This window comes from Erinaceus europaeus, chromosome 16 (genome assembly GCF_950295315.1).
Source record: "Erinaceus europaeus chromosome 16, mEriEur2.1, whole genome shotgun sequence".
Classification (NCBI taxonomy): domain Eukaryota; kingdom Metazoa; phylum Chordata; class Mammalia; order Eulipotyphla; family Erinaceidae; genus Erinaceus; species Erinaceus europaeus.
This window is the reverse complement of record NC_080177.1, coordinates 6260663-6286139: the sequence shown is the minus strand read 5'-3', so window position 1 is coordinate 6286139 and position 25477 is coordinate 6260663. Positions and strand designations below refer to the sequence as shown.

The window sequence follows — 25477 nt, the reverse complement described above, 5'->3', positions numbered from 1 at the left end:
CCCCGGCTCCCCACCTGCAGGGGAGTAGCTTTCTCTCCCCCTCTCTGTCTTCCCCTCCTCTCTCCATTTCTCTGTCTTATCCAACAACGGTGACATCAATAACAACAACAATAACTACAATAATAAAACAACAAGGGCAAAAAAAAGGGAATAAATAAATATTTTTTAAAAAACAGATTGCAAACCGGGGGCCAGGCAGTGTTGCACCGGGTTAATCACACATAGTACAAAGTATAAGGACCTGAGCAAGGATCCGGTTTGAGCCCCTGGCTTCCCACCTGTAGGGGGACACTCCACAAGTGGTGAAGCAGGTCTGCAAGTTTCTCCCTCTCTATTTTGCCCTCCCCTCTCAATTTCTCTCTGATCTATGCAAAAAATTTTTTTAAACAATGGCCACAGGAGCAGTGAATTCATAGTGCAGGCACCAAACCCCAGTGAGGCCAAAAAAGATATTGCAAAACTGGTTAGAAGAACGTGAAGAATGGACGGATGAATGGATGGATGGACGGATGGATTGATGGACGGAGGGGGGTGGTGGCTCAGTGAGCACAGACAGGATTTACATGGGTTTGGTCTCCAACAATGTATATGCCAGAGCAGAACGGTGTTCTGGTTACCGCTTCTCTCTCACATTTAATAATAATTATTTTTTAAAAATAGAATGGGCAGATGAAAGGAAGAGAAAGGAGGAGGATGAAAGCGAGGTAGAGAAGGGAAAGAATCAGCCTGAAGAGTTAAAATATTCAGGATGAAAGTTCAGACAGCTCGTAATGCATCAATACAGTTTGTTACATAGGCGGAGGGGGGTGAATGTTGATATATACAGCAAAGTGTTCACAAAATTTTAAACTAAATATATACTAAAGTTTTCCCAGATTGATACAGTTTAAGAAGAATATAGGCCAAGAGGTGGCAGACCAGGTCGAGCACAGAGGACCCAGGTTCAAGCCCCCACCCGGTTCCCACCTACAGGGAGGAAGTGTCATAAGTGGTGAAGCAGCGTTGCAGGTATCTCTTTGTCTCTCTCCCTCTAGAGTTCCCCACTCCTCCTTGACTTTTCTCTGTCTCTATCTAAATAAATAAAATATTTTAAGAGGAAATCCTAAAGAAAACAAATAAAGAATGAATAAAATAAAAACGAAATCGGCACACAACAGAACACAAGCTGTAAGGCTAGACACCTTACGGTGATCAGGGCGGCTATTTCAACATTGAAAAAGTTTCTATGCAGAAGTTTTGCTTGTTTGTTTTTGTTTGTTTGTTTGTTTTGTTTTTGCTTTTTGCCATCACGGTTTCTGCTGGGGGCTTTATGACTGCAAAAGGAATCCACCCATCGCTCCACACAGTCATTGTTCCTTTTTTTTTTTTTTTTTAATTTAATAGGACCAAGAAATTGAGAGGGGAGGAGACAGAGTGGGTGAAAGGCAGAGAGACGCCTGCAGACCTGCTTCATCGTGCGAAGATACCCCTTACAGGTCGGGAGAGCAGGGGCTCAAACCTGGGTAACACAGCATGGTAGCCTGGCCCCAAGCCCTTTTATTTATTTATTTTTTAATATTCCATAATAAAAAGTGTTAAAAATTGCTATAGCAGGGAATGAAGTTGAAATAAAAAATAATAAATAAATCACACCAGTGGGGCAACCAGCCAAGTGTACACATCACCAAGCACCAGGAGTAGGCTCAAGCCCCTGTCCCCACCTGCACGGGGGAAGCTTCACAAATGGTGGAGCAGGGCTGCAGCTGACTTTCTCTCCATTTCTGTCTCTATAAGAAAGAAAGGCATGGACAATGGCGAGTACAAAAAAAAAAGAAAAAATAGTTGAGAACACATACAAAAATAGGAAAAACTGTCCTAAGTTTAGTTCTTTCAGATGAATTATTAAAAAAAAAAAATTAGGGTAGGGGTAGATAGCATAATGGTTATGCAAGAGACGCTCATGCCTGAGGCTTCGAAGTCCCAGGTTCAATCTCAGCACTACCATAAGCCAGAGCTGCTCAGTGCTCTGGTAAAAATAAATAAAATAAAAGAATATACCTGTGAACTCTAGTCTAGGCAACAGGAGAGACAGAGCTTACTTGAAGTAAACACGTCTGACCAGATCTGAGGCCCATATGGAGACTTGCGTGCCTGCTGCTCAATTCTAACTGTTCTGCCCAAGTTACTCAACTATGAGACCAAGCTTTAAAAAAAAAAAAGACAAGGCCTGAATGTTAAAATAAGGTGTGTAAAAAAAAAAAAAAAAAATGTGGGGGCCAGGCATTAGCGCGGTGGGTTAAGCACATAAGGCCCAAAGCGCAAGGCCCAGCGTAAGGATCCCGGTTCAAGCCCCTGGTTCCCCACCTGCAGGGGAGTCGTTTCACAAGCGGTGCAGCAGGTCTGCAGGTGTCTGTCTTTCTCTCCCCCTCTGTCTCTTCCTCCTCTCTCAATTTCTCTCTGCCCTATCCAACAACAATGATAAACACAAGGGCAACGAAAGAGGAGAAACTGGCCTCCAGGAGCAGTGGATTCGTAGTGCAGGCACCCAGCCCCAGTGATAACCCTGGGGGCAAAAAAGCCTTTTAGAAGAAGCTGAATGTTTTAACTGCAGTGGTACTGGCACTCTCTCTCTTTAAATTTTGATTGATTGATTGATTGATTGATTGACTGATTATTGGTTCGAGACAGAGAGAAATTGAGAGGGATGGGGAAGGTAGAGAGGAACACCTGGAACCCTTCTTGACCGCTAGTGAAGCTTCCCCCCAGCAGGTGGGAACCCTGGGTTCTCGCACACTGTAAAGTGTGCCCTTAACCAGGCTGACCAGCGCCTGTCTCCCATACTTGAGTTTAATGGAGCAGTAGGTGGTATGTAAGGTGTGAAAACCTAAAGACAGGCGGGGTATACGGCACAGTGGTTATGCAAAGACAATCTCGTGCCTGGGACTCCGAAATCCTAAAGATGGTTTCAACAGAAATGAGCAGGTAAGACTAGAAAGTCTTCAAGACAAAGAGGAAGGGCTTGCTAGAAGGCAGGATTAAGGATGGGTTTTTATGTTAAAGAGACAGGAAGTGGTACACCTGATGGAGCAAGTTATAGTGCGCAAGGACCCAGGTTCAAGCCCTGGTCCCCACCTGTAGAGGAGAAACTTGACGATTTGACAACGTGATGCAAGGCTGGAGGTGTCTCTCTTTGTCTCTCTCTCCCTTCCCTTCTCCTCTCACTTTCTCTCTGTAGTGTCAAATAAATAAATGTGGGACTCGGGTGGCAGCAGGTTAAGAGCAGGTGGCGCAAAGCGCAAGGACCAGTGTTAAGGATCCCGGTTTGAGCCCCCAGCTCCCCACCTGCAGGGGAGTCGCTTCACAGGCGGTGAAGCAGGTCTGCAGGTGTCTATCTTTCTCTCCCCCTCTCTGTCTTCCCCTCCTCTCTCCATTCTTCTCTGTTCTATCCAACAACAATGACATCAGTAACAACAACAATAAGAACTACAACAATAAAACAGCAAGGGCAACGAAAGGGAATAAATAAATATATTAAAAAATTAAAAATAAATAAATGTTACTTTCATGTTAAAAGAATTACTGTAATGACAAGTGGGGAAACAAACAAAACTGCTGATTCTTATGTCAGTATGACTGCAAAATTTGACTTAAAATCTTGCTCTATCTAAGCCTTACCTGACCTACAAACACAGTTCAAAGGAATCTATTTCTGCCGTCAGTCTAACAGACAAATGCATACTTCCTCTCTTGAAGCCACGAGGGTTATCTCACAAAGGGTAAACAGGAGGAAGTGAAAGTGATATGGTATGATGTACAGGTTGTTTGCACTAAAGGAGGAGCCACTGCCTTAACACAAAGGAAAGGGAAGGGACTTCAGCATATTCCAGATTAACTCCAGGGTAAAGGCACATTCATTTTTTCGTTCATTCATTCATTCATCAGCCAGTCCAGAAATGTCTGTGCTGTTACAAAGCAAAGACACTACCTAAAAAATAACACTTTCAAGCAACTGTGTAATTTTTTCTGCCACACAGAGATGTGAGGACTCACTGTCTAGCCTACCAATGCCAGAGATTCTGCTTAAATGATGCATAAATATCTTATTTATTTATTGAGTAGATGCAGACAGAAAAATCAAGACAGAAGGGAAGATGGAAAGAAGGCCACCAGGGAGTCAGGCAGTGGCGCAACGGGTTAAGCGTACAGGGCACAAAGCACAAGGACCGGTGTTAAGGATCCCGGTTTGAGCCCCCGGCTCCTCACCTGCAGGGGAGTCGCTTCATAGGTGGTGAAGCAGGTCTGCAGGTGTCTGTCTTTCTCTCCCTGTCTCTGTCTTCCCTTCCTCTCTCCATTTCTCTCTGTCCTATCCAATAACAAAGACATCAATAACCACAACAATGTTAAACAACAAGGGCAACAAAAGGGAAAATAAATAAATATAAAAAAAAAAAAAGAAAAAGAAAGACACCTGCAGCACTGCTGCACCACTCATGAAGCCTCTCCCATACACACACCACCACAGGTGGGGTCCGGGAACTTGAACCTGGGTCTTTCCCAAGACTCTGGCTCTAACAGGTATACCGCTGCCCAGCCCCAGAAGAATGGGAGGACACGGTAAAAGCAGCTGTGCATCAAGAGTAAAAGTCTTAGATGTTTTTTTAAGCATAAATTAATTTATGTGAAGAAATGTTTCAGTGAAGAATACAGAAGGAAATAGTGTGATTCATCCCAACTGAGTCTCGTTATTTGCACCCACGATAACCAAGGCACGATAACTCTTCTTCCAGGAGCTTACGGTGACTTGGTCTTGGGAGAAGAAGCAAAGCCAAGAGCAAGAAAACAAGCCACTCCTCTTGCTATTTTCCTGCAGAGGCAGAATTCTGGACAAGGAAAGCTGTCACGTTACCTGTGAATTTTCCCCCCTTTCAAGTGCACTCCAAGGATCTCATTAGTGAGTGAGCTGTGTGGAAGAGCTTCCTAGCAGAAAAGTTATCACAGGTCCAACTTCTAATTCTATGTCATTCACAACGATATCTAAACATCTGGAAAGGACTGTCAAGTATTTTCAAGTGTAAGAACCTCTTTGACAAATCATAGCTGAGCCTATAAATAAATTACAAACTCCGATGGCTTTCTGTTGTTTCCTTTACATGCTATGAGAGAAGGGCTTCGCCTTCATTACATTCATTGTCTGCCTTAAAAAAGGACTAAAAATATTCCCACAGGCTGGGGAGGTGAGTAGGAGACAAGAGAGGCATGCAGGAGGCCTTGGATGTGATCCCAAAGCCCTGAAACAAGACAGACAAAAATAAATGGAACACTGCAAATTTGGGGTTGGTGCTCTGCCCTTCCTTTCTCTTACTTTCTCTCACAATAAAAAAAAAAAAATTACAATAATCTCTATTGGTTTAAAGACACTTAACTATTGCCATGTTTTGTGTGTTTAAAATAAGCAGAAGGGGTTTGAAGGCAGTTAACTGGGGAGAATCCAGCTGCTGTGTGTGAGGGCCAATCCCTCCCTGTCACCACAGAACATCATGCTTTTTGTTTTCTCATTCCTTGCTCTCTCTCTCTCTCTCTGTCAGATTAATATAAAAAAAATAAAATGAGGGCCGGCAAAATAGCACACTTGGATAGGGCAGTCCTGTGGCATGCACAAGACCCAGGTTCAATTCCAGGCTCCCATTGCATCACCAAGTTTTGGTGATGTGGGTTGTTGAGTTTTTGTTTGTTTCTTTCTCCCTTTTTCTGCCTTCTTCTATCTTTTGCTTTTCTTCTTTTCTTAATTTAAAAAAGAGGTGCTTTGCTTTCCTTTGGATTCAATGTTGGGAAATTGTGCTGATATAGTTGAGCTGGGCAGAGCTCACAAAGCACCCTGCATTCCTGATACGATGGCCTATCTACATAATCATTGTTTTGCCTGAAAGATCCCCACCCATTCCATTCCTTTGATCTATCTTCTTTCTACCCTCAAGACCCTCCCTGCCTGCAGGGTATCATTAATCCTACCTGTTCCCTCGCAACAGTTGCTAAGGAAGTTCCTACCTTCCCAGCCCCCTTTTGCCTTTCTCCACCCCTTTCCTAGCCATTTCCGTTTCCAACTTGCCACTTCCCAGTCGGACCTTTAAAAGCTTTGGCTCTCTGATCAATAAAGACATTGCATTGCCTTGCCGCCATGTGTTTGGTTCCTGAGTCATCTCCCTCGCGTCGCTGAGTGAGTAGCAGCCCAGGCTGGCTCTGGTCGTGTTCTCTCCAACCCAGAGATTACGCGCCCGGGAAAGAGGCACCCCCACGCTAGCCCGGCATCCTCAAATACCAGCATAAGCACGGACTTCCATTTATCTTTTTCATATTTATTTACTAGGTATGGCACAAAGTTTCATGTGAAACAGAGAGGCAAGCCCCAGCACTCCTCCAGTATGTGTCATTGAACCAGGGATCTCAGGCATACCAGGCTGATCCGCTACCTGACCTATCTCAGAACTCTGGCTCATGGCTCAGCAGGGCAGAATAAAGAACAGAGAGGAGAGATGTATTACTTAATTGCCATGGTTTACCAAACAGGGGTTCACAATGCTTTGACCTGCATGCATTCAAATCACAGATGTTCAAAGCTAGAAGAAAAGACCTTGTCTTGGGCCCCAGATCAAATCAATGGGGTTTACGGTTAACAGTATTTATACACTTTTCCCATATTTGGGAGCTACTCTCTTCCCTGCTCCAGCTTTCTAGTCCTATTTCCAATTATGGCACCATCTCCCCAGACAATACCTTGGGTCTACCTGCATACTAGCTGTCAGGCTCAGGCAAAAATTAGTAAAGTCATGGGCCCCTTGGAATATACCTAAAATAGACCTACTAACCTTTGCCAAAATGGAGACCCCCAAATCTCATCTGCTATAGTTTTACCTTTAGATTCCTTATTATTAAACAATTTGTTCTGCTTTATATCTTAATACTTTTTTAGTCACTAAGTTGCAGAAGCTACCATGAAGCCAACCTGACTTCACTGGACACATGGCCTCTCCAATGTGTCCTGGAACTCCACCTCCCCAGAGCCCTGCTCCACTAGGGAAAGATAGAGACAGGCTAGGAATATGAATCAACCTGCCAACACCCATGTCCAGCCAGGAGAAGCAATTACATAAGCCAGGCCTTCCACCTTCTGCACTGCATAATGATCCATGCTCCCAAAGGGATAAAGAATAGGGAAGCTTCCAATGCAGGGGATGGGATGCAAAACTCTGGTGATGGGAATTGTGTGGAATTGTACCCCTCTTATCCTACAGTCTTGTCAATCATTATTAAATCAAAAAAATAAAAAAGGACCCTGTCTAACCTTCACATTTACAGATTGATTATATTAATAATTAAACTAGTGAGTACTGGAAAATGACTTGCCAAGTCACACAAGTAGTCTGTAGCAGAAATGAAGCAGAACCCAGATGTAGCAAGAGCAAAACCCAGGTTTCCTGCTTCCTTATGCTGTTCAAATCCCACAACACCTGGCAGTTTGTGGAGAAGTTCAGGAGTGGAGTGATGGCCTGTCCTGTAACCACCGCTCAGGCTGGTGTGCAAAGCTACAAACTTTAGGTACTCCCCCTGGCCCCCAAGACTGGCCACAGAAATGGCCTTGGCCTCCCGTACCTGTCAGCCTCAAAGTACCCTTCACCTGTCAAACAGGAGCTCAAAGGAGGATTTGCCTGCTGGGTTTGCATAGATGATCATTTTGGAAAACTCACACTGACAAAAGCTCTCCGTTGCAACAGTCAGTACTACTTGAGCCAAACTGCAAACCATGAAAAGCTTTCAACACAGCTTTTCAAAGATGTTACACTTTAAAAACAATTATATCCTGGCCGCACCTCAAACACCTAGAGGCTGTACCATTTCTCTGCTAACACCAGCCTCTGAGAAACCAAACCCTTGGTCAACCTACCTCCCATACATGCCACATGCCATATGCCCCAAAGCAATTCTCTAAACCCTCGAAAACCTGCCTTACCAGTTGGCAGGTAATCTAAGTGTCATCAGGATAAATGCAAATACATATAGGGTTCTATTTTTCCTTTTAAGAAATGTGTTCATGGGGCAGGGCGGTGGCGCTGCTATATAACATGTGTTATAATGCTCAGGGACCTGGGTTCAAGCCCCTGTTCCCAAATGCTAGGGGGAAGCTTCATGAGCTGTGAAGCAGGTCTGCAGGTCTCTCTCTCTCGCTCCTTCTCTACCTCCCCCTCCTCTCTCAATTTCTCTCTGTCCTATCCAATAAAAAAATGGAAAAAAAAATGGCCACCAGGAGCAGTGGGTTTGTAGCGGGGGCACCGAGCCCCAGTGGTAATCCTAGAGGCAAAAAAGAGATAGAGAAATGCATTCGCACTACACAAAACTAGTGAAACTACAAGATATAGTGCAAGCCCTAGTGAAAAAGAGATGTACGTGTGAAAACAAAATCAAATGAAGCAGGCAACTTACTGTCCCCTGGGTTTCGGTGTCATCACTAATGACGACCAGTCGTTATTAGTAACCTTTACAATTATAATTACAAAATACTTGCACATTGCTTATAAGTAGTGTCACGTTTCCACATTTTACAGATAAGGAAACTGCCAAAGGAAAGAAAGACAGAAAGAAAGGGAGGGAGGGAGGGAGGGAGGGAGGGAGGGAGGGAGGGAGGAAGAGGGAAGGAAGGAAGGAAGGAAGGAAGGGAGGGAGGAAGGAAAAAGAAAAGGCCAGGAAGATAGCTTCACAACAGTACACAGGACTTGCATCTGAAAGGACCAAGTTTGACCCCATCTGCCAGGAATAGTGAGAGCTGAGTGCTGCTTGAATAATAATGTTGATAAGGAGGAGGGGCGGTAGTGCAGTGGGTTAAGCGCACATGGCACGAAGTGTAAGAAGTGGCTTAAGGATCCCAGTTCAAGCCCCCCAGCTCCCCACCTGCAGGGGAGTCACTTCACAGGCGGTGAAGCAGGTCTGCAGGTGTCTGTCTTTCTCTCCCCCTTCTCTGTCTTCCCCTCCTCTCTCCATTTCTCTCTGCCCTGTCCAACAACAACAGCAATGGCAACAATAACAATAACAACAAAATGGGAAAAATGGCCTCCAGGAGCTGTGGATTCCCAGTGCAGACACTGAGGCAAAATAAATAAATAAATAATGATGATAATGACAACAACAACAACAATAATGATGATGATTCTTTGCCCAGTGTCCCATAGCTAGTAGATACTCAGGGCCTCACTTACCTATAATAGCAAGAATCTGTCAAAAGTCATTCTGTTTAGGGCTGGAGACAGGCTCATGTCACCTCGCAGCACGTGTGCCTTGCCATGGGTTCCAGTCCCAGCACCACATGGAAGGCACCAGAGCTTCAGGAGGCAGCTGGGGTGCTGGCGAACCCTCGCCCCATCTCTCTATGTATATAAACAAGCAGCTCGGGGAGTCCGTGGGATCACACATATATGAGGGCCAAGCCCCACCCCAAATCATTCCACGTAAGTGACTTTTAAAAAATGCACAGAAATTACTTGGCACATGCAAAGAAGGCAAAAATATAAACAACAAAAGTGGACCCGGAAGGCAATGTGAAGATCACACAAGAGGCACTCATGCCAAGGCTCTGCAGTGCTCTGGTCTTTCTGTGTCTCTCTGTACTGCTCTCTCACTAAAATACCATAAATAAAATATGTGGGGGCAGGCAGTGGGACACCTGCTTAAGTGCACATGTTACTATGCACAAGGACTAGGGTTCAAGTCTCTGGTCCCAACCTGCCAGGGGAAAGCTTCACAAGCAGTGAAGCAACGCTGCAAGTGTCTTTCTTTCTCCATTCCTTTCTCCCTTTTCACTCTCAATTTCTCTCTCTCCTATCAAATAAAATTAAATTTAAAAATAAATCAAAAATAAAATGAAGTATTTTTTGAGTGACAGTTGTCTTGGTGCTGCGAGATCACTGTGAAGGCAGCATCCACAGCACCATCCCAGAGACTCTGCGAGCTGTCCCCAAGCCTCTCGAACCCACAACCTTCCGTTTACTGTGGAGGGTTCCGACCTACGTACACGCACAGCACAGTCTTTTGCAAATGATGCTGACACAGCAGTCTGGTTCTGAAAGCGACTTCCTGATACCATCTGAGAGAAGAGGATGCATTTTTACAGGCATGTGACCTTACAGTCACTCTGTGAGACAGACGCCTGTTTCTCAAGTGAGAGACGTCATGGGGAAGATGAAGGAAATTTCACTTCCTTCAAATCCACTTTTACTCCTCACTCCAACACACTTAGCACCTTGAAGGTGTCCTGCGGAGGCAGAAAATAAACTCAATACTAGGCTGGGGCCAGGGCTTTTCAGCAAACCTTTTGAGGTGAATGATGGTTTGTAGATCTCCCTGTCTGTGTCTCTACCTGTTTATTATTGGATAACGTCAGAGAGAAATTGAGAGGGAGGAGACAGAAATACGTCTGTACCACCCCATCAGCTGGGGCCCTAGTCAGGGAGTCCTGAGATTCCCAAACAGACATGATGAGCCTAGACCTCGAATAGATCCCTCTCTCCATTGTTATGGGTCATCTCTATCAGGAACAACACAACAGACCCCTTTGTGGGCCCCCATAGGACCCTGCCCTCAATGTGGATCAACAACGGTAGAGAATGTTCCATCCTTCCGAAGGGAGGCTGAACAACATACTCTGTGTTCCACCTGAGGAAGATGGATCCTGAAATTGGGACACGCTGGAACATTCCTACTTAGGACCACAGAATGAGAGCTCAGATCTATAGGGATGCAGAGGTCACTTAGGCTCCTAAGATGAATATGGGCCCTAAATCAGATCAAATCAATGCGTTTATAGTCAACAATATTTATACACCTTTCCCATTATTTGGGAGCTAATCTCTTCCCTGATCCAGCTTTCTTGTCCTTTTTCTAGCCATGACATCATCTCCCCAGACAGTAACTTGGGTCCAGCTGCATATCAGATGTCAGGCTCAGGAGAAAAAAAAAAAAAAACTAGTATAGTCATGGGCCCTTTGGAATATAACTAAAATAGGCCTACTAATTATCTACAAAACGTAGACCCCCCCCCAACTCTTCATCTGCAATACTCCAAGACTTTAAGTTCATGATTAGTCAACAATTTGTTCAGCTTTATATTTTAACTCTTTTTTTCAGACACCAGGTTCCAGATGCTAGCATGATGCCAACCAGAATTCCCTGGACAGAAAACCCCACCAATGTGTCCTGGAGCTCCGTATCCCCAGAGTCCTGCTCCACTAGGGAAAGAGAGAGACAAGCTGGGAGTATGGATCGACCTGTCAACACCCATGTTCAGCGGGGAAGCAATTACAGAAGCCAGACCTCCCACCTTCTGCACCCCATAATGACCCTGGGTCCATACTCCCAGAGGAATAAAAGAATAGGAAAGCTATCAGGGGAGAGGATGGGATAGGGAGCTCTGGTGGTGGGAATTGTGTGGAGTTATAACCCCCTTATGCTATGTTTTTTTGTCAGTGTTTCCTTTTTATAAATAAAAAAATTTTTTAATTAAAAAAATTAAAAAGAAATACACCTACAGCCCTGTTTCACCACCCATGAAACACTCCCCTGTAAGAACTGGACCAAGGGCTTGAACCCGTGGCCTTGTGCACTGTCATGTGTGCGCTTAACCAGGTGCACCACCGCATGGCCCCCAAGGTGGATGACTGTTGTGGAACTGTTCCGGCCAGTGTTCCTGGGGTCCACCTACCAGATGCCAACAGCACCCCTCCAGGCCTCAGTGACACCACCCAAAAATATCTCAGACACTGCCAACTCTATCCGCCCCGCCACCCAGAAGTTAAAGTTACCTTTCATTGGAAACCCTTTCTAGGGCTAATGAGAGATTTTAGAAAGTTTACCATTTCTTTCCAAAGAACAGCAAGCTATGTGAAAATCTTATAGGGTCAACTCTTTGTGACACACATACCTTATTTGTTAAAAGCAAACATTATTCCACTAAGACTATAAAAAGTGTTCTTTATAGAACCTACCCAACATCCTGGAAGTCATAGCTAACAAGTTATTTTACTAAACTAATTTACTATTCCCACTTGTTTAATGGAACACATTCAAGATAAATTTCAATATATTCAAAAATGAAAATAGTCACTTCACACAGTCTGCCCTATTTTGGTGGGAGAACTAATATTATAAATATATTGGGTAAACACATACACACACACACCAATAGCAAAACTTTATAGAAACATAAGAAAGCTATGGGGAGCCACTAATTTGATTTCCAAAAAGTACAGTTCTTGAAAAAAAAAAATGGATTTACTTGCTCAGATCTTCTATCACATTGACATGCTGACAGAATATCTTATTCCAAGGAAAAGAAAAAACAAAAGAATAGAAAATGAGATGAAAAAAAAAAATTCCCTTTCTTACATTTTGCTGAAAGATGGAGCGAAATTAATGACATGAAGCCATTTTCATTACAGTAGTGAAAAAGTTTAAAATCCTCAGGTCGGCTCACAGTTTCAGAGTAAAAGCATTCATAGTTAGAATCACTGACTAATTGGAAGAAGGGTCCTTAGATTGAAAGGCCTTAAATTGAAAGAAAACATGGGTGGGGGAGATAGCATAATGGTTATGCAAAAAGGCTTTCATGCCTGAGGTTCCAAAGTCCCAGGCTGAATCTCTGGCTCCACCATAAACCAGAGTTAGGCAGTCAGTGCTCTTGTCTGTCTGTCTGTCTGTCTGTCTGTCTCTCCCCCCCCCCTCATTTTCTCTCTGTATCTCTCTCTCTCTCATTAAAGTAAAACAAGCAAAAAAATATATTTTAGAAAGAAATCTATGATGTGTAGGGGATGCGGTAAGGATCTAGCCCAGTGGCAAAGAACTCGTTTCCCAAGCATAAGGCCCTGAATTCAATCCCAGGTATCCCAGAAAGAAAAGCTTCTACTAGGTCCATGGACATTACATCTTTTTTTCTTTTCAAGGATGAGATTAAAAAGACACAATGACTTGGGTAAGTGATTTTGAATCATGGTCACACCGGAATGTTATCTAGTATGGTCTCTTGTATTCAAGTTTAAGTCAAGATGAAGAATTTAAGGCTCAGGGAGAACTGACCAGGTTTTTCTCAACTCTACCCCTGTGCCTTTTCAAGATTTCAAACAACACTCCCAACTAGATTTCAAACAGCATTTACCAACAAGATTTCAAACATTTACCAACTAGAGAGACTAGAGAGATGAGTAGAAGAAATACTTGCTCCCTGCAGAAGGCATTGAATATGTTAACTCCTTCCTTATTTCTTTCACTTGCATTTATTTATTTTTTTAAATATTTATTTATGTATTCCCTTCTGTTGCCCTTGTTGTTTTATTGTTGTAGTTATTGATGTTGTTGTTGGATAGGACAGAGAGAAATGAAGAGAGGAGGAGAAGACAGAGAGTGGGAGAGAAAGACAGACACCTGCAGACCTGCTTCACCACCTGTGAAGCGACTCCCCTGGAGGGAGGAGCTGGGGGCTCGAACCAGGGATCCTTTCTCCAGTCCTTGCGCTTTGCACCACCTGCACTTAACCCCCTGCGGTACTGTCCGACTCCCTTCGCTTGCATTTTACTTAAGTGTGGGGAAGGTTGTGTAGGCAAGGCTAGTAGAGTTAACAAAGAATGCACATTGGGCAAACCACACTGAACCTCTCCAGTGATCACCAGAGCCTATTGACAGTAGGCTTTTCACAAACTGGATAGCATCCAGGACTGGCTAACAGCAAGGCCTGACATTAGCACATGCTTCACACAAGTAATCATAAACTCCAGGAGCCAGGTTTCATTTAAAAATAAATCAATAGGGGCCAGACAGCTGCACACCTGGTTAAATGCACACGCTACTGTATGTAAGGACCCTCGTTCAAGCCCCTGGTCCCCACCTGTGGGGGTGGAGTTCACTTCACTAGTAATGAAGCAAGTCTGCAGGTGTCTCTCTATCTCTCTCCTGCTCTATCTCCCCCTCAATTTCTCTCTGTCTCTATCCAATAATAAATAAGATTTTTTAAAAAATAGAAAATAAACAGAAACTGGGGGAAGATAAATTTGTACAATTCATTCCACTTCATCCAATATATACAAACATTCTCATTTCAACACAGAATCAACTGAATTTCTAAGGCATAGCCCTCCTTCATTGCCCTATCAAGTATTTGTTAAAACTGTGTGTATTTTACAAGAGATCTTCCAATCACATCAGCCCACCCCCCTTCAGAGGTCCTGTTGCTACAAAGGTGAGACTTCCCCATGAGCCAATGCAGGTGTGTAAGCGATTGTTAACTGAATTCAAAACCATTCCATCCATTTCTTTTTTTTTTTTCGGGGGGGGGGGTGGCTTTTAAAAAACTTATTGGAAACGCAATGAGTGCCACCTCAGCATGCTTCACTTCAGACTGTGTCCAGAGACTTCAGGTGTGGAATGACAACCCTTCAGCTTCATTACTCAGGTGAGACCTTTCCTTTCATAGTATTCTCTAATTCCATTCCAGGTGGTTTACTTCCTAACAAAGTCCCAAAACCTATATATAGACCAGGTCCCCTGAGATAGAGCAAATATTCACACGTATCCATAAACTAGGGCAAAATATATACCTGAAAGCCAAAGTACAGAATAGTCTGCAATACAACACTTCATCTGCACTATTCCAGCCTTTAGGTCCATAACTGGTCAACAATTTGTTTGGCTTTGTATGTTAACTCTCTTTTCAGCCACCAGATTCCAGATGCCAGCATGATGCCGACCAGACTTCCCTGGACAGACAACCCCACCAGTGTGTCCTGGAGCTCTGCTTTCCCCAGAGACCCACCCCACTAGGGAAAGACAGAGGCAGACTGGGAGTATGGATCAACCAGTCAACGCCCATGTTCAGTGGGGAAGCAATTACAGAAGCCAGACCTTCTACCTTCTGCACCCCATAATGACCTTCTGTCCATACTCCCAGAGGGATAAAGAATAGGAAAGCTATCAGGGGAGGGGATGGGATATGGAGATCTGGTAGTGGGAATTGTGTGGAGTTGTACCCCTCCTATCCTACGGTTCTGTTAATGTCTCCCTTTTTAAATACATAAATAAAAACGAATAAATAAATAAACTTATTGGAAGGTTACAGTATGCTTACAGGTCAGTTGTGGACACACGGGTACAATTTCTCATCTCCTCATGACAGATGTCTGCCAAACACTCTCACCCCCAACTGTGGTCTTCTCCCACCAACATGCAGCCTCAGAAAATGATAATAGGAGCTTGGCAGTGGCACACCAGGTTAAGCGCACATATAGTACCTTCAGCAAGGACCCCGGTTCAAGCTCCCTACCTGCAACAGGGACACTTCACAAGTAGTGAAGCAGGCCTGCAGATGTCTATCTCCCTCTCTTTGGATTTTTATTATTAGGTTTTAAAAGTTTTTTTATTATTATCCCCCCCCCCCAAAAAAAAAAAAAAAAAGTCTGTGGTGAAGTTAAGTTCCTGGGTGAAGTTTTGAGGAAAAGCCTAGCAGTCATCTCAACACAGAACCAAGTGCTTCGGAGTGTGTGCGACATGCTATTATTATTTTTGCCTGTCTCCTATCTATCCGCGCTGAAGCCCGGGGATAAAATGTTGGCGTTGGTGCTGGGCACAGGACCAGGCAGACACCTAATGAGCCCTGACGCTGGTTGTGGCCTCAATTTCTGGCTACCTCTCCAAAACAAAACCGAAAGTCCTCTTCTCTTGGAGGAGGTGAGGGAAATATCACCCTCTGCGCAGCTGCCCGTTTGCGGAGCAGGGATTGTTACAGACTTCCCCGCGACCCTGCAGGGGAACCCAGCTCGCCAGCCCCCCAGCCGTAAGCAGCCCAAGGAGGTGACTGCCAAATGCACTGTCCGCTGCCTGGTCCCCAGGTGCCACTTGCCCCGGCGGAGGGGACCCGCAGCTCCACGCAGGAGCGGAGGTGGGGGCTGGAGCTGGGGGGCCCCGGGGACCAGGCTGATGGGCAGGGAGCCGGCGCCCAGGCCCGCGAGGCCCCACACCTGTGCCCGGGCAGGGCAGCCGCGGCCCGGGAGGCGGAGTCTCGGCGGCGCGGGGCGCGGGGCGCGGGGCCTGGGCGGGGTTGGGGGGGGCCCTGGCTCCCCGCGCCCGCACCCCCCGGCCGCGCCCCTGCGCTTACCGCCCCAGATGCCCAGCTTGAGCTGGGACTTGTTGAGGTTCTCCACGTAGTCCCCCAGGAAGCGGTTCAGCAGGTCGGCGACCACCGACTCCAGCACCATGGTGGGGCCCGGGTGGCGAGGAGGGAGGAGCCGGAACCGCCGGGCCGGCCGGGGGCGGGGACCGCGCCGCGAGTGACAGCCCCTCCCGCACCGCACCGCCCCGCGCCGCCCCGCCCCGCCCGCCGCGCTTGACCCTGCTGCGCAGGCGCGCACCGCCCCCAGCCCAGCACCCCCGGGCCCGGCACCCAGGGACTCCGGCACCCCGGCACCCTGGCACCCCGGCACCCCCGGCACCCCGGCACCCCGGCACCCCCGGCACCCCGGCACCCCGGCACCCAGGCACCCCGGGCCTCAGCGTCCCAGGCTTCTAGGCACCCTGGGGCCCTCTGCGTCCCTGGCTCACCTGCACCCAGGGGCTCCGGCACCTCGCGCCCTGAATCCCCAGACCCCCCCCTCACTCAGCACACCCCATGTTCCAGCATCCAGGTTTCCAGGAACCCCGAGACCCGACCTACAGTCAGACTTCCAGGCACCGTGGAGCCCAGCAGTTAGGGGGCTCCGGCACCCCGAGCCCTGCATCCCCAGACTTCAGCACCCAGGCTTCCAGGCACCCGGGACCGGCATCCAGACACGTCGGTATCCCGGGGCCCTGCCTCCCTGGCGCCCCAGCACCCGGGGGCTCCGGCACCCCGCGCTCTGCATTCCCAGAACCCTCCGCACCCAGGTTTCCAGGCACCCTTGGGTCCAGCACCCAGGAAACCTGGGGCTCCAGCATTCGGGCACCCGGGAGCCCAGTACCCAGGCTTCCAAGTACCTAAGGCCCAGCACAGGCACCCCGGATCCTCGGTACCCCAGCATCCAGAGCCACTTTGCGCCCGGGTCCTGGCCTGCTGAGTGGCATGTGCCAGGGAAAGGACAGTCACCGTGAGGCAGGTGTCCCTAAGCATGAGGATGTCGCCGGGGCTACCGGGCTCTTAGCTTTTGCTGATCATGGCAGGGAGAACTCGGATCCAGGTGCTTCCTGACACCTGATCTGGGGTGGGGGGAGGTTTCCATTGTTTGGGGGCTTCTAGAAGCAGCTTCAACACTGGAAGGTAGGAGGAGCTGCCACTGAACTCTCTCCTGGGGAGATTTGGGGGGACAGGATGTGGTAGACACTAAGAAAACCAGCCTGTTTCGCTGCTGGGACTAGAACCAGGGACCTCTGGCGTGCAAGTCCACTGCTCTGCCAGTTGAGCCCCAGCAGGTGGAAGGAATCAGAAGGAGGAATTGAAGGAAGGAGGGGTTGGTTGAAAGCAGGTTGGGGGTGGGCAGTGGCTTATGGAGGCGGGGTGTGGCAGTCTTGAGGAGGGTGAGGTCTTCTGACACCTGTCTGGGGGAGATAGGAGACTAACTGGACATCTGGTTTGTGGCAAGTCTTGTAAAATCGCATTTCCGCGATAAAATAAAGCAAAATAAAATAAAAGGTAAAGGTGAGAGGAGGGACTTCAGAGCCTCCGCGTGAAGCAGGCTGATATGATAGGAACTGATCATACATTTCGTCATTTTAAAAGAAATTTTATTTATTACCAGAGCACTGCTCCCCTCTGGCTTGTGGTGGAATGAAAGACTGAACCTGGGACTTTGAAGCCTCAATCATGAGAGTCTCTTTGCATAACCATAACCATTATGCTATCTCCTCCACCGAAGATATTTTATTTATTTTAACAAACAAGAGATACAAAGAAAAAAAAAAAAAAGACAGACCAGAGCACTGCTCAGCTCTAAATTTATGGTGGCACTGGGGACTGAATCTGGGACCTCAGCCTCAGGCACAAAGGCCTTCTGCAGAACCATTATGCTAACTCCCAAGCCCTGCATTTCATTATTTATCTCCCCCCCCCTCTCTGTCTCTGTCTCTGTCTCTCTCCTTGATGTGTTTACTTAGCCATTGCTTCTCTTCTTTTGGGAATAAAAAGACACATCCTACTTTCATTTTCATGTTCTAGAAGTATGGATTGGCTATTTATACCCCTTTCTTCCCTAGTTTCAGTGCTCTTATGGAACTGTCCCTGGCAAGACACCAAAAAGTAGGCTTAGTTAGTGCGAGGACTTTCTACTTGAGTGAAAGCTAACCTCCCATTGACAAAGCAATTCTTTTGAGACAACTGGCCTCTTTCTGAAAAAGAAAATTATATATACATACATATATTGCTTAATATTTTGTTTATGTATTTTTTATTGGATACACATGGAGATAAATCAAGAGGGAAAGGGAAGATACAGAGGGGGAGAGAGAGAGAGATGCCTGCATCTCTGCTTCACGACTTGTGAAGTTTCTTCCCCTCTGCAGGTGGGGACCAGGGGCTTGAACCCAGGCCCTTGCACAATGTAACATATGTGCTCAACCGGGTACGCTACTACCACTCAGTCCCAAAATACAGATTGAAAAATGCAGAGCACTAGCAGTCACCACCAGCTAAGCTAAAAAATGCTGAGATTGTTTGAAGTCACAAACATTTCTAAATTCTCTGCTATAGGTAAGATCTGAAAGTCTGCATTTTCACTGCTCTGAAGTGGCTATGGATGGGAAGTGTTTGTCCCAAAATCTGTTTGTTGTAATCCTTGTCCCCACTGTGGTGGTGATAGTAGACCCCATGAATGGGATTAGTCCCTTTCTAAATGAGAAACCAGAGAGACCCACCCCCATGTGAAAGACCGCCAGCTCTGAAGCAGAAAGCGGAAAGTAGACCCTCACTGGAGTCAGCTGCTGGTTGAATCTTCTCTTATCTTTCCCTGTCTGTCAGCTTCTATCTAAAGCAGGGGTGGGAAACCTTTTTTCTGCCAAGGGTCTATCTGAATATTTATTTACTTATTTATTTATTTATTTATTTCCCCTTTTGTTGCCCTTGTTGTTATAACCTTATTGTGGTCATTATTTTTGGTTGTTGATGGATAGGACAGAGAGAAATGGAGAGAGGAGAGGAAGATAGAGAGGGGGAGAGAAAGACAGACACCTGCAGACCTGCTTCAGTGCCTGTGAAGCGACTCCCCTGCAGGTGGGAAGCCAGCGCTCCAACCGGGATCCCTACGCTGGTCCTTGCGCTTTGTGCCACGTGCGCTTAACCCGCTGCGCTACCGCCCGACCCCTATCTGAATATTTATAACATCATTCAGGGGGCCACACCAAATCACCAACTTAAAAATTAGCACTTGGTGCTGCCGTACCTTAAAGCAGCAGTCACCTTGGTGGGGCCAGACCATGTGATTGTGCTGGGCAGACATTCCCCACAGCGCCTCTAGAGGAAAGAAGAAGAATGGCCAGCTGGAGTGGTGGCATGATGCAGGCACTGAGCCCCAGAGATAGCCCTGGCGGCCAAAATACATCAATAAAAAGCTAATTAGGATGGATATCATCAGCGTGGAGTGCAGTGCAGAGGGTTAGAGCCAGCGGGAAAATAAATACGATGTCACTCCCCCACCTCCCCACCCCCATTTGACCGGACAAGTTTGGGACTGTCAGACTGAGACCCCGGAAGAGTTGTGGTCTGTGTTTCTGTTCATCCTCTAGTTGTGTTGAATGAGGTGACTAAATCAGAATGCCAAGTTTTGCCTGCTTACTTTTTTAATGAGATGCTCGAGAGTGAATCCGGTTTTCAGGGTCTCATGCATGTGTGACACTACTGACCAGCCTACCAAGTTCAACCTTTCTTTCTTTTTTAAATTAATTAATGAGAAAGATAAGAGGAGAGTGAGAAAGAACCAAACATCACTCTGGTACATATGCTGCCAGGGATCAAACTCAGAGAGTCCAGAGCTTTATCCACTGCACCACCTCCGGGACCACAGCCCAGCCTTTCTCATTCTTTTTAAAAAATTATTATTTATTTATTTGTTTGTTTGTCCTTTTGTTGCCCTTGTTGTCTTTTTATTGTTGTTGTAGTTATTATTGTTGTTGTTATTGATGTTGTCGTTGGATAGGACAGAGAGAAATGGAGAGAGGAGGGGAAGACGGGGAGAGAAAGATAGACACCTGCAGACCTGCTTCACCGCCTGTGAAGCGACTCCCCTGTAGGTGGGGAGGAGGCTTCAACTGGGATCCTTCTGCTGGTCCTTGCGTTCTGCGCCATGTGCACTTAACCTGCTGCGCTACCGCCGGACTCCCCTTTTCTCATTCTTTTTATCAAGAGAGAGAAAACGAGAGACAGAGAGGAGAGAAGCATCCTTGGTGGAGCCTCGCCATCCACAGAGCTCTGCCCTGCCTTCATCCTTGGTACTTTCCATGGCGCTCTCATGTAGTGCCAGAGATGACAGCTGGGGCTTCTCTCTCTTTTTTTTTTTTTTAACATTTATTTATTCCCTTTTGTTGCCCTTGTTTTATTGTTGTAGTTATTATTGTTGTTGTTGATGATGATGTCGTTGTTGCATAGGACAGAGAGAAATGGAGAGAGGAGGGGAAGACAGAGGGGGGTAGAGAAAGACACCTGCAGACCTCCTTCACTGCTTGTGAAGCGACTCCCCTACAGTTGGAGAGCCAGGGGCTAGAGCCTGGATCCTTATGCAGGTCCTTGCACTTTGCGCCACCTGCACTTAACCTGCTGCGTTACAGCCCGACTCCCTAAAGCCGTAACTTCTAAGGAGCATACTTTAATGCCAGTCTCCAGACCGCTGAGCATCAGATTATATTTGCCTGCAAACTCTCTTCTCTTCATGGATGGCCTCAGGGCCATAGCTGTGAGCCCAGAGCAGCCACAGTCTTCACCTGAGGTTCATGTGTTCTAGGCCAGGGGTCTGACCCTTCTCACCACCTTCCCAGCTACTGCCTGACTCATGCTTCTGAGGTCAGTAAAGCAGAAGGCGTGATGTGGTCACAGGGGCACCAGCTGTTGTCCCACTTCAAGGCTGCTGTTGTTGAGAAATCTTATATAGGAAAAACATCTGAAGCATTACTGGAGAAAGTGAGCGGTACAGAAAAATAAAGCAAATCTGCTTTGTGTGCTCATGAAGAGAACTGTTTTTAAAGGAAGGTATGTGTGAATCTGCTAGCTAATCCCCGGCTGTGCCGACCTGCATAATAACAACAGTTGTCCACCAGCATCATATACCATTTATAAGCTCACAACAGTCTCAGGTGGCAGGTATGAATAGCCAAAACAAATCTCCAACTTGTTTTTTTAAATTATTATTATTATTGGATAGAGGCAGAGAGAAATTGAGAAGAGAGGGGGATGGAGAGAAAGAGAGAGACCTGCATGCACCAACAGCCCTAATTCACCACTCGTGAAGCTTTCCCCCTGCAGGTGAGGACCAGGGGCTGGAACCTGGTCCTTGAACACTGTAATGTGAGTGCTTAACCAGGCACATCATGGCCTGGCCCCCAAATTTTCAAAGAAATTAACTTTCCTACAATCCAGCAGAAAAGAGAAATTGCATAACAGATTTGAGCCCAAGACAAATTCACTCTAAAGCCCATCTTTCTTCCTCCCTGAACCATTCCTCATGTCCTTTCTCCCACAGCAATAGGGCTTTGCCCACCAAACTCTCCAAAGGAACCTCACCGTTTTTGACTAAAGACTCTCTGGGCTTCTACTTGCAGAGCTAACAGCATCTGGTCTCCTGAGGAGAGTCTCTAGTCAAAATACCACCCTTCTATTTTTATTATTAATCCTCACTGCTTTATGCCCCTCATAGCTTAACTATCATTCTCCTCCTAGACTGCACATGGGCCCAGTGATCACGTCCAGGATTGGACCTCATATAAAGACAAAGAAGTAAACAGTCAGGGAGATAGCTTAACTGGTAAAAGACAGGCCTTGCATGCCTGAGGCTCCTGGTGAAATCCCAGCACCACATGTACTGGAGTGGTGCTCTGACTCCTCTCTCTCTTCTCTCTCTTTTCTCCAGTTGTTGGGGCTCAGTGCCAGCACTACAAATCGACCACTCCTGATAGTCATTTTTTCTTTTTTCTCTCTTCATTTTATTTGATAGGGCAGAGAGAAATTGAGAGGAGGGAGACAGGGAGGGAGAGAGAAAGATACACACCTGCAGACCTGCTTCCCCGCTCCTGAAGTGTCTCCACTGCAGGTGGGGAGACATGGGGAGCTGGGACTCCAGCACAGGTCACTGTGAGTCCTTGCATAGTACTAAGTGTGCTTAAAGGGAGGCACCACCGCCCAGCCCCCAGCTCTACACACACACACACTCTCTCTCTCTCTCTCCCTCTCTCTCATATAAAACTCCCTCTACTGCATATTGAATGGATTTTAAAAGGTTTTAAAATAATGAACATTAAACACAAGGAAGTGGCTAATCAGGACACGATAAACCCAAGGACCCAACAACACTGTATCTGTCATCTCTCCTTGCTGAGTTTTTGTCTCTATCCAGAAATAAATAAATAAATAAGATCAGCATGGCTGCCTTAAGGGGTGAGCTGTGGCTTTTAATGAATGTAGGAATAAAAATTATGATCTTACAAGTCATAAGAGCATGCCAGGTGATTTATTTTGCATATGGTCACACCCTTGGAACCACACCTGCATCCAGATAAGGAATATTTCCTTCCAGCCCTCGTTCCAAAAAGCCTCAATGAGCTCAGCTTTAAAATCCACAAGGAAAACCATTTAAAACCAAACTAAAGCAGTAAATAAATAAAAATGAAATATACACCAGCAAGCCAGATAGGAACTTTCCCAACTGGAGCAGCAACAGACTGAAGACTGGGGAGAAAGGGGAGCGTGGGGGGGGGTTTGCTGTCAAATAGGAAATTAGGAATAAGATACATTCTGACGGGTGTGTAACAGCGTCTTGGCATTCACTCTCATTCAGTGAGGCAGGTCTTAAGCTCCTTTTGCACTCGAGGGCATAGACACCTGGTCAGTCCCCCCACCACCACCACCACCTAAAGCGGGAGAGAGCAGGCACTGGGTCTCCTGAATGTGCCCAGAGATCCAGCCACGTGGCAGCAGGTAAGGCCTGGCATCCGGTTACCAGGCAGCGCAGCTGGCCGTGCACCCATTGGCCGCGGGGTCCAGACCCGGGGTATAAAGGCTCCAGGCGGGCGGGCTGGGAGCAGCCGGGTGGGAGACCCTTCCGCGCAGTGCACCTGCCGGGGCTGCGCGCACCTGTGGGTCCCCAGGACAGAACGCACTGAGACCCCATCCACGCCGGCTCCCAGGTGCATGAAGGGGGACCCGGATCCCGACCTTCGCAGCCTTAAAGGAGAGAAGGAATGAGCCCAGCGTTCTGGAGGGAGCGACAGTTACCACTGCATTTCAGCTCCAAGGATTCAAGAAGCGATTGCACAAGCAAAAGCGCCTGTTGGCATCGAGGGCAGCGCGTGCAAATTTAGAGGCCAACTTCTTTTTTTTTTTTTTTTAATGAGAAGCGGAGTCCCGAGGCCAGCGGGGGCGGATCGAGATTAAAACGACAAGCCGTGAGGTGTACTCGGGAACGCGATAACAGCCCAGAGTGGAGAGCGATCGTCCTTTTTAATCACCCAGACGGTGTTTGCGACAGCTGCGTTGTGGGGGGAGGGCGGGTGCGGGCAACGCGCCGGGTCCATCTCCGAGGAAGCACCCCCGAAAGTGAAAGGGGAGGGACCGCGACCGCCGCGCCCTGCACCTGTGCGTGGCTTGAGCGGGGCCAGCCGAGCAGCCAGACCCCGCAGCAGGCCCCACTCTCCCGCCCCGATGTGGTTCCTGGAGCGGCTCCGCCTGGAGCCCGGGCTGCTCCCCGGCAGGCTCCGCCGAGCCCCGGCCACCGCCTGCGCCAACGTGCTCACCCCGGACCGCATCCCCGAGTTCTGCATCCCGCCCCGCCTGGCGCCCTGCCCCGCCCTGGCGGCGCTCCGGGCCTCGGAGGAGCAGCGGGCGGGGGGCGACGACGCGGGGCGCACGGACTGGGACCCGCGCTCGCAGGCCGCGCTCTCGCTGCCGCACCTGCCCCGGGCGCGCACGGCCTACGGCTTCTGCGCGCTGCTCGAGAGCCCGCACACGCGCCGCAAGGAGTCGCTGCTGCTCGGCGGGCCCCGCATCCCCGCGCTCCCGCGCCCGCCCGCCGCCCCGCCGCGCGCGCTGCGCCCCGGCCCCGACCCCGGCCCCGGGGACGCGCCCCGCCGGCCCCCGCGCGCCCCCGCCGCCGCCCGCCGCCTCCTGCGCGCCCCCGAGGGGCTGCTGAGCCGCGCGCGCCGCGCACACCGGAGCCTCGGCCTGGCCCGCGGCCGCTCCGCATCCGGCGGGGACGAGCGCGCCGACGGGAGCGAGCGCGCCGGCGGCTTCGGGGACGAGCCTCCCGCGGGCCCCCTGCGCGCGGCCGCCGCCTCCAGCCCGGCCCGAGGGCGCCCCCGCGTCCGTCTGCTCGGCACCGCCGCCCCGGCAGCCCAGCCCCGCGCCCCCCCGGCCTCCCGCGCCGGCTCCGGGCTGCGGCCCCCCGGCCCCGCTCGCCCGCGCCGCCCCGTCGGGGTCCCGCCCCGCCGCCAGGCCGCCTCCCGCCGCGACGGGCCCTCGGGGGCTGGGGCGCCCGGCCGGGGAGCGGGGCCGCCTGCGGGGTGGGGACGGGCGGCCCGGACCCCAGACCCGCCGCGCCTGCCGCCGGCTGCACAATAAAACGTATTTATTCCTCTACGCCGGCCTCTGTTGCTGTCCCCTGCTCGCAGACATGGCACTGGACTGTTGTCACACAGAGGATGTGACCCGGTGTCTGCAGCCCTGCGCCGCAAGCCGGGGCCTGGCACCTTTCTGTGCACCCCCTTTCCGGAGGCGGGAGCTAACCCTGCAGCTGAAGGTGTCCTTAGCACGCATTCCCTCCCTTCTCCATGCGCCTTCTGTTCATTCCAGGACACACCCTAGGAGCAGGTGTGCTTCTGGATGTTGTTTGAGACCCTGCATGAGAAAGAGGCTGAGTGATGGCTGGTCCCAGCACATCTGTGTCATCAGATTCTCCCACAGAGAGATGGGGCACCCTAAGGCTTTACCTTAGGAAGCAGGCCCAGCTGGACTCCTGTTCACGAATGACTGGGCCCTGAGCACAGTGGTGCAGGCTCCTTTGATACCGTTGTCAGCATTCCCATAGCAACTCAAAGCAACAAGCTTAACACGTTACTTTTTATGTTTGTGTATACAGAGAGTACAACTTATTTGGGGTTATCAGCATACTGTTGGGCAGAAGGAGCGCGGTCTTAGGCTACCCACCGAGGCTACTTGGATGACAGCAGTGGGGATCCCTGTGCTGGAAGAAGGGGCAAGATTGCTGCCAATTGCTTTTTTCTTTTTAATTTTTTTTTATGATCTTTATTTATT

The 25477-nt window shown here is 48.5% G+C and overlaps 2 protein-coding genes across 2 annotated transcripts in view; one reads left to right on the top strand and one right to left on the bottom strand.

Annotated features, from left to right (window-relative positions):
- VPS13C (vacuolar protein sorting 13 homolog C) overlaps window positions 1-16315 on the bottom strand; it is a 222088-nt gene extending 205773 nt beyond the window's left edge. The window contains exon 1 of the mRNA XM_060174401.1: window positions 16160-16315. Within this exon, the coding sequence (XP_060030384.1) occupies window positions 16160-16259 (100 nt within the window). The 5' untranslated portion in view covers window positions 16260-16315. The remainder of the gene's footprint in view (window positions 1-16159) is intronic.
- A 6935-nt stretch (window positions 16316-23250) lies between these two features.
- Window positions 23251-24791, top strand: LOC132533406 (C2 calcium-dependent domain-containing protein 4A-like). Its single transcript, XM_060174391.1, has one exon. It carries the CDS (start codon window positions 23870-23872, stop codon window positions 24782-24784), a length of 915 nt encoding a protein of 304 aa, XP_060030374.1. The 5' UTR covers window positions 23251-23869; the 3' UTR covers window positions 24785-24791.
- Window positions 24792-25477: the final 686 nt, after the last annotated feature.